The 9830-nt window shown below is 38.6% G+C and overlaps 1 protein-coding gene across 1 annotated transcript in view; it reads left to right on the top strand.

Moving 5' to 3' along the window:
* The window catches only part of LOC122362748 (fibulin-2-like), a 16006-nt gene that overhangs the window by 4559 nt on the left and 1617 nt on the right, over window positions 1-9830 (top strand). Inside the window, exons 5-12 of the mRNA XM_043264310.1 lie at window positions 692-930; window positions 3336-3473; window positions 3651-3794; window positions 4104-4232; window positions 4913-5038; window positions 5767-5883; window positions 6209-6337; window positions 8048-8171. Of these exons, the coding sequence (XP_043120245.1) occupies window positions 692-930; window positions 3336-3473; window positions 3651-3794; window positions 4104-4232; window positions 4913-5038; window positions 5767-5883; window positions 6209-6337; window positions 8048-8171 (1146 nt within the window). The remainder of the gene's footprint in view (window positions 1-691; window positions 931-3335; window positions 3474-3650; window positions 3795-4103; window positions 4233-4912; window positions 5039-5766; window positions 5884-6208; window positions 6338-8047; window positions 8172-9830) is intronic.

The raw sequence follows: 9830 nt of genomic DNA, 5'->3' as shown, positions 1-9830 counted from the left end.
AGAGAGAGAGAGAGAGAATTGCAGCTGCCTTACAGTGATTATTATTGTGTGGTCAATAATAGTGACACAATGTGTGGTCACTGTCATTACAACAACGAAGTGGCTCTGATATACTGCACATAAAACACTTTTTAGAAACATGTTTTGTTTCATCCTGGAAGTCCAAAAATGTGTATCCCCAAAACTTTGAAGCATTCAAATTCATTGTTCTCTCAATGGTGTTGCCAGCTGCTGTGTAGAACAGAAAAGGTAGTAATAGCATGTGCTCTTTTTTTCTCATCGGTCCTAATGTGGCCAGGAGAAAGCACAAACATTTCCAGCCGGTCCCCTGAAATTATTTACTCTGGCAATAACATGACAGATTGAATCCTTTTCTTGGCCCACAAATCAGCCATTGTCTAAGCTTCAAGTAATTATTTTCTCCTCTGTCTAGCCCGCTCTCGCTTTCCAATCTTGTTTAGATTTTTTTCAACATAGTCCAGAGTTATTGCCTTTAATAAATCTGGCCAACCGAAGATCTTGACAGTTCGCCACAGCGCCAGAACTAAAGAATGTGAAGTAAAATGCCTTATGTGTGCCGCGACTACTGGAAACACACAAAGGGCTCTGCCAGGTTTTTTTTTTTTTCACGCTGCTGTCTCACCTGCTTGCTTCTCCATCAGCTCCGTCAGCTATAGCTTCATCATTCCAGGCTTTTGTGGATGAAGTGCAACTCTCCATTTGCGTCTCTGGCGCTGTGTGAGGATTTTACATTTTTGGATCTCAGGAAAATAACGGTGTGCTTTTGCTTTGCAGATGTGAACGAGTGTGTGACGAACACGCACACCTGCCAGGCCGACCAGCGCTGCGTCAACACGGTAGGAGGGTTTATGTGCGAGAGGCAAATCTTATGTTCGAGCGGTTACCAGCTGAGGAATGGAGTATGTGAAGGTGGGTACAATATCAACAAACGCTCGCATGTACACACACGTATTCCAAATTTACCTAAGATTTTCCGGATTGTAATTAATGACTTTTTTAATATTTTATGGAATAGAAGAAAATTAACCTATTTTAAAATGTTCATTATTACATTCGGCAGCGAAACGCCTCAGTCGATTAGGAGCCATTCTTGTCTCACACGGACAAGAAGCTGAGAATTGCTTGATTTGAAAAAATATTATTTAAAGAGATAAAAAAAAATTCCACTGGGTGGATTTATAGGTTGGTTGTGTACGCTGCCAACACACAGTTATATAGCAAAAGAGAGTTTTGCATCCGATAACCCTTTTAATTTCGCTAAAAGTCCACAGAGCATTGTTTTATTAATTAAAATATGCTGAGAGTTACATCTATGTGAACTTTGCTTTTACATGAGATCAAATCAGCAGAAACATGGCAGCAGTCCAACTCTCCCCCAGCTATTGGAGCTATCCGCTGTTGCATATGGACAAAATCAATAACAAACGGTCCTCCTCCTTTGTCAGGGTCCTCTAACCCACACTGCTTCAGAGATCCCAGACCAGTGTCTTCATCATCTAAACACACCACCGTTACCGCTGTAGAGAAGACCCAGAAACCGTGCGTCAATCTGTGCAGTAAAATGCGAATTTTGCAGGCCTTCGCAGTTCGAAAGAAGCCACAGCTGACTGCCTCGGGCTTTTGCTCGCGAACATCTAAAGCACCCCGCACTCTGTTTTTACACAAAGCAGATGCCTAGACACATCTAACCATTGCCTTTGAACGGGGAAAACTTTGCAAGAGTCTCTGATTCTTGTCAGGACTTGGCCTGGTGCATGCTAATAAGTGTGGAGGGATTATAATCATAATAAGTGACAGAATGGGAATAGTGGATTTTAACTAATTGCAGACTTTGCAGTGTTGAAAATTCATGCTCTGCTGCTATAGTGCAGATGTAGGATTTGGAGAGAAAACCTGAGATTAAGGGCTCACTAATAGTCATAAGTGGGTTTCATGTTGCTTAGATCATGGTGCTAGGAAATCATATTTCACCTGAATTTCGAATATAATGCAAGGAAAATGGTGTGCTGAACAATATCTAGAAACATATTTGTAGTCTTTTACACGAGCTGTATGCTAAAGCAACATATGACAGTCTGATAAACAAACAATGAACTGGCTCAGTGCAGTGTGATTTATGAACAAACGATTTATTTGAATTGCTTCTTTTTAGTGAACCATAAACACAGCGCACAACCATTTTCTGATTTCTGTACGAATCACTCTTATGTGCTCGCAGACATGATCAAACATATACTGTGTGACCAGTACAGTTGATTCATAAACAAAAAAACTCCATACAGCATGGTCAGTGGATAAACGAACGTCTCATTTTGAGCTGATTCTTTTTGGTGAATCAAAAAATCTAGGTAACCACGACCCTGACTCCAAAACAAGTCACTCTTATGACATAGATCTTTTTATTGAATCAAAATATACAGTGACTCTTTATGAGCTGACTCTTTTTCTGAATCAAAACATCTGCACGATCATGTTCTGATTCCCAAACAAATTGCTCTTGTGAGCTGGTCATACAGCATGACCAGTGCGTTCCAGTTCACAAACAAATGAATCATTATTAGCCAGTTCTTTTTAGTGAATCAAAAACACACACCATAACCAGTGCAATGTGATTCATGAACAAATCGGTCTTATAAGCCGATTAATTTTTATGAAACTATGAATTTTTCAGAAGATGGTCATTTCCGAATTAATCACTGCTGTGATTCTTATGGTTATTTTAACGACTAGTTGAAAAAGTCAAGATACGCGTTTGAATCCTTCTTTGCATGCTTTGAATCATTTGCTGGAGCTGGAGGTTATTGTTGCGTTCAGTCATGTCTGTATCAAAATGAAGAAAGTTTTATGTCAGTACCATTAGCAATTTGCAAAATACAAAATCATTTAGTTTTTACTTTTAATAGCATGCAATTGTTGTGGATGAATGAGAAGAAACTCGGGTTTGATCCTGTGAGATCATCTGCCTTGAAGTGTGAGCATGCTTTCCCGGCCTGTTATTGAGCCACAGTGCCACCTACTGTGAAGTTCTAACTTGTAATTGAGTACTGTTGTGATCTCTGTCCAAACCCATCTCCTCCATCAGATGTCTCGGGTGAGCCTCGTCTATTCATTATGCTGCTGCGCTTGCCAAATTTGGTGAGATTTACAGATTTTCCTGAAGGATTTTGGAGAGGAAACTTCATTTGTTTGAACCTTACAACAGCATCAGTCTCAAAAGCTGAACAAATCTATCAGAGCAGGATCCCGACTGGGTGGCGTCTTCTTGTCCGGTCCGCTGGCCTGTTTTGACATCTGTTGCACTCTTTCTGTTCTAGACATCGATGAGTGTGTTATGCGAACCCATAACTGTGGGATGGGCTCCCAGTGCCAGAATACGGACGGCTCGTTCACGTGTAACCTGAAGCAACGCTGCCTCACAGGCTTTACTCAGGACTCACATGGCAACTGCATTGGTAAGACGGGAAAGAGCCAGCTTTAGAGTCACTCAGTGCCCCCTAGTGGACAGATGCATGAAAAATACCAAATCAGCAAAGTCAATTTTATGAACATTTTTACAACAAAATAGCTTTTTTTTGTATAATTTATTTTAATTTTATACATTTTTAATGCTTTCTCTCGCTTCATTTTAGATATCGATGAATGCAGCAGTGTGAGTGAACCATGTACGACCGGCTTTAACTGCATAAATACTGTGGGCTCTTACACCTGCCAACGCAAGATTATCATGTGCAGTCGGGGTTACCATTCCAGCCCTGATGGAGCAAGATGCACTGGTGAGGATGCACATAAATATACACTACTATACCTTAACCTACGGATTCCTAAACCTAACCCTTTCAGACACCTTTTTAGCTTTTAATTAACCGTTTTTATATATGTTCATAATCTGGGACCAAGAGGATTTTTTAAAAAGAGACTAATACTGTTATTTAGCAATGATTCACTGGAGGCTTATTATGAAAAAAGATTATGAATAATCAAACAAACACTATAGAATCATGGTACATTTTGTTACCATTTCTGTTAGCATATGCTAACAGAGTCTGAAAGAACTATAACGACTGTTTGAATATGTACTACAGATGTAGATGAATGTCAGATGGGCACCCACCGCTGTGGAGAGGGCCAAATCTGTCACAACCTGCCCGGCAGCTACCGCTGTGACTGCCAAACCGGCTACCAGTACGACGCCGTACGCCAGCTCTGTGTGGGTGTGTATCAACAGACGCATCGACACACACAAAACAAATACACAGCCAAAAAACACAAGTTCACTCAAAACATCTCTTCAACAATGACCTTACAAAATGCTATCTAATACGGGAGAAGGTTTTTCACCATTAGCTTTTGCTGATGAGACATCCAGCATATGCTGATAAAGTGTGTTTTGAAGCTGGTTTGAGCTGGTTTAAGATGGTCCTTTAGGTGGACATGTGCTGGTCCTATAATATCAGCAAAGGACCAGCTTAAACCAGCATCCCAGCTTCAAAACATGCATAAGCAGCATATATGCTGGATTTGCAACAGGGTTAGCACCTGTGACGAAGGAAAACTGACTTCTGACCTCAAGCACGTTAACTTTAACACGTTAACTTAAACCGCAGCAGCAGAATGAAGTGCTTGAAGGGTTTAAAAAAAAGTTGGGATACCGTGACTGAATTACTCAAAGGGTGTCGTTTTTTCTGTGGTTACCCAAACTAACAGCATGCATATAGATGAAGCTGACAGCAGCTCATGCTCAATAGAGCGTGCAGATTATCCTAATCTCTTATCTCTTCTGCTCCTATAGCAGAGTGAAAGAATACAGCAAGGCAGGGGGAAAGAGAAAGAAATGTTCCCCACACTACAGTATGTAAGCTAATGCAGTTCTCGGCATCTTTTCTGATGGCAGATGTAAATGAGTGTTGGCGGTATCCAGGCCGCTTGTGCGCCCAGACCTGTGATAACACGCCGGGCTCCTACCAGTGCTCCTGTACCACTGGCTTCTCCCTGGCCTTTGATGGCAAGAACTGTGAAGGTACATCCATTTGCACTGGCAGAATTGAACACGGATCAGCTCTGCCTGCGAAGAATGTGTTGTGCTCTGACAGCATGAATGTTCTTTCTTTCCAATTAAAGCGAGACACGAATAGAGTGCAAAACAAAAATAGACGAAGGAGATGTCAGCTGAAGAGTTTTCTAGGGGACTCTTTTTTTTTTTTACTAGTTCCGTCATGGCCAGATCCGTTCATTTATTCACAGTTTGTTTCAAGGTCTTTGTGGCTGACATAGCCTGAGGAACTTTTCATGAGGTGACTTTTATTCTGGTTTCAGAGGGAAAACAGTATGTGCCATTTTGCACAATTAGTAGTTTATGAACACGACAGTTTGAGTAAAAAATGAAAACCAAACTGAATATGATCCAGCATGATCTGAAAATGACCAAGAAAGTGTCTTTTGCTTCAGTGGAGAAAAAAAAACAAAACATAAAACCACTTGTTTACATATAAGTTGATTAGTGACATATAAATAGTGCAGAGTTTCTATAAATTAAATGCAATTTAATTACATTTTCTGTACATTGCCTCCTATTCCCAGATTTTGAATCCCAAATTTTCAATGTTGTTTCAAACATTTGTACTATATGTTTGCCCTGATATGCCACACCACCGGTGTGCATAACACTGTAATGATTTTTGCAAATACGTACAAACAAACAAACAGTTTTTAATCCCAAAACTTGATGTTTACTGTGTTCTCTCATAGATGTTAATGAATGCGACAGCAATCCCTGCAGTCAGGAGTGCGCAAACATTTATGGCTCTTACCAGTGTTACTGCCGAGTGGGCTACTACCTGAAAGAGGACGGCCACACATGTGAAGGTGAAGCGTTATCAATGTCCTCAAGATGGGAAATTGATTCAAATCAGTTTCCATCATTCCCTTCATAGCCATTAAGGATTAAAAGACAGGGACACATTTACATTATACAGTATGTTGATTAAAGAGATGATGGGGATCCTCTGATGGGGATGTGAAATCAATAATGTCGTGAATATTTTAATGAGGATGGATTTTTTTTTCTCAGCACAGTGTAGCTGTTGTTGCCACATTTTCTTAAACACATCTTTCTGGTAAACTGGCTTGTTCATTATAAATGGCTAGTTTTCTCAGTGATAAAGATGAAATGCTCTTGTTTGTTTTCTAGATATCGACGAGTGCTCACAGAGCATTGGAAACCTCTGTGCATTCCAGTGTGTGAATGTCCCAGGTAGCTACAAATGTGCCTGTCCTCCACATGGTTACTCCATGGCAGCTAATGGACGCACCTGTCAAGGTAATATAAAAGTGATATATTACTTTTCATATTACATAGAAATCTTTCCTTCATCTTCCATATAAATAAAAGCACAATACATGGGACTAAATGTTTAGGATTTAGTTCAGGATAGTCCTCCCCAAAATGAAAATTTGCTTATATTGTTACAAACATTAATGCATTTCTTTGTTCTGCTGAATACAAAACAAGATTCTCATTTGAAGTATGTTGATAACCAAACAGTTTCAGTTCTCATTGACTATTATTAGTAGTATTTTTATGTTATGATGTGTTTGTTATTTGTTGTCTTATCTTAATGTTTTATTTTTGGTTTTGCGTTATTGTCGTTTTACTTATTTAGCAGTGATCTTAGTATGTAAACGGGTATTTTATGGCAGAGTACAGGTATTTTTTCTGTAACAAAATGTTGATAAAATATAATTAAATGCGTAGTTTATAATAAAGCATAGTTATGAGAACTGAAGAAATAAAGTGATAAAAATAAAGAAACCACAGAAACAGGAACTAAAGAAACAAATTAAAAGTCCACGTAAAACAAAACAGTGACCAAAGCACAGGATGAACTTGACTGTAATAAAATAAAATATAATCAGAGAGGGGTAGTAACTGATTGAATGTAATCTGGGTTATGTAATCAGATATATATATAAAATATAATTACATAATCAGATGCCATTAAATTACATTTTATAACACTTGTAATCAGACCATAGTTACTTTTTTATGTATTACATGCATACATATTATTTACACAAAGTAGCAATTTTTCAATAATCAACTACCGATAAACGCATTCATTTGTATTTATCACTCAGTAAGTTATTTTACCATGTATTAAATTGTAAGTGATCTACTCATCCGAATAATATAATATAATATATTTTCCCCAAATCATGTCCCTGGTCTTTATTCGCAAAAAGCAAATTGGCTTTTCTGCTTTGTGTTTTGCACAAAAAAAGAAATGCATGCAGATTTGGAAGACGCAAGAATGAAGATAACATCGTTTTTGGGTGAACAGTTCCTTTAAACTCTGGTTAATATTCTAGCCAACTCCTTTCTAAAGCCAAATGCTACAAACTCAATTCGGAGCCTTAATTTCTCTAATTGGCACATTGTGTTGCGAGGAGCTAACCTCAGGTTCAACACAGCGCTGCTCAGTGTCCTCCATCACTCTCTGAAAGATCACGAAATTGACGAAACTCCCTCAGGCTCTCGAGATAGGAAAGTCGATGAGAGGTGAAGAAGAGCCTGTACATGCTCCCGGAGGTTAGCGCTAGCCTGCACCAAACGAATTAGTCTGTGGATTGGAGCCGGCGAGCTGTAACGAGGACTTTGCTTTTGTAAAATGAGATGCATAATTAATTACTTCTGGAGGGGCCAAAATTGACTCCAACCAGAATGAAGCCTGGCGGTTAGTCACCGCAGACATCAGTCGCTCCTGACAACCCTTCTAGCATTGACTGAGACCGGGTAAAATTTAACATTCTCTGCCATTTAGATATTTATTTATGTAATAAAGCCTCACGATAGCCTTAATAGTTTACTTCTGATTCACTATTGAATTCCCATTTACTCTTTTTTTATGTAAGAAGTTAGAACCAAAAAGAATACTTAGGAAAAGTAATGAAATAAAAGTTTTAGGCAGTCTCAGAAGATCGAGTGGTTATATAAAGTCTATTTAGCTGTTGTCTTTCCTTTTGTTCTCAGATATTGATGAATGTGCCATTGGATCGCACAATTGCTCTGCTTCCCAGACTTGCTTTAATATCCAGGGAGGCTTCCGTTGCTTGTCATTTGCATGTCCAGACAACTACAGGAGAGTGTCAGACACGTAAGTATGGCCTGCTGATTTTCTCCCTCGATCACATTTATCATGCAGAACACATGTGGTCTCCAACCTGCTAGCAATTCTGAACCCTGTTCAACTTACCACAGTAATCAGAAGTTTCAAAACACAACCTCTTATCATTTAAGATCCTTTCCTACCAAGAACATCTAGCTGAATAAAGTCCACAAAAAGCATATTGCTACCATGATTAGCATGATAACGTTTTTAGCAGGATTAGCATATTAGCCTGTTTTTGCCATGATAAACATGTTAGCTTGTTGATAACCTGATTACCAGGGTTACAAGTTTTACCATGATTAGCATGTTTGCTAGCACGCTTTTAGCATCATTAGCATGCTTTTCGTGAATTCCGTCCCTCCAATGGAAATGCACCAAAACACAAAACTGTCAAAAAGATCATACATGCGACATAAAAATCAATCCATATTAATTGAGTGGTTTAATCCCGGTCTTGCAAGATAAAATACAGTATGATAGCATTATGAACAGATTCAATTTAGACTTTTATGCCCACATACATACAGCATATCGCTTATGGTTAACACAGAAGCTTTTGTGTAACTTTTTTTCTAATGTGAAAAAAAATGTGAAAATGGAAATCATAGAGATGCACACCTTCTGTACTGGCTCTGTAAATCTACACGGGGCATTGGAGCATCAGTACATTCACTATAGCATCTTTGTGTCATCTGTATTGACGCTGGCTCCTTACAGAGCATGCTGTCTGCTAAGAAAAGGGGATGGAGGCAAATTTCTTTGATTAGGCAGTAGTTCAAACACACACGTCTGGCCAGTGTCAGCATGGACTCTGATTGGTGGGAACTCCCACTGCTCACCATCAGCCCTCCTGAGATTCACAGCTATATCAGAGATTTAACAGCGCCTAGCAGTGAACAGGTCCAAAAACACCTACGCTGATGTGGTCGTTTTAGGAGGTAGTGTCACCATATTACTCCAGTGTTACCTATGTACTGTATGTTGTGCCGTACGACTGGTTCATCTGTTGAGAAAGACTATCAAATGAGAGGGTCTCAGATTGGCTGTCCTCATTGGTCTGAATCAAGATAGCCTCCCCTCTATATGCCTCTTTAAATGTACAGTAAGTGGCTTGCTTTATCACCGACCAGGTAAAGATCTGATCATTTAGAAAAAGCGTAACTCAATTTAATCCATCATTCAGCACAAATGCCGTGGGATCAGATACAAGCTTACATTTTATTTGATAAAATTAGGATTTTTCAGTGCTTAAATAGATACATTGCTCAAAAATCTGTTATATTTACTTAACCTCATGTCATCCCAATAACTATTTTATTTAATTAATCTCTCTAATTCTGTTTTCTGCTTTCTGTTGTTGCTGTTTTCTTATGCTGTGTTGAATATTGTGTTATTATTGTTGTATGCCCTGTATTTTTTGTAGCAATTCCCCAAATGTGTTATACTGACTTTTTCTGTCAAACAGAAAAGGCATTTTATTTCTTTTCTTTTTTTTAAGTTAATGAAGTTTACAAATTAAATTCAGTGCTACATTGGACTACACTGAGTTATGGTTAAAAAGTATGTAAATTAGTGCTGTCAAATGATTAATCGAATCTAAAATAATATAATTACTATACATAAATATATTACATAATACAACAT

The sequence above is a fragment of the Puntigrus tetrazona genome, chromosome 18, assembly GCF_018831695.1.
Source record: "Puntigrus tetrazona isolate hp1 chromosome 18, ASM1883169v1, whole genome shotgun sequence".
Taxonomy (NCBI): Eukaryota; Metazoa; Chordata; class Actinopteri; order Cypriniformes; family Cyprinidae; genus Puntigrus; species Puntigrus tetrazona.
This window is presented reverse-complemented; position numbering and strand designations above follow the sequence as displayed.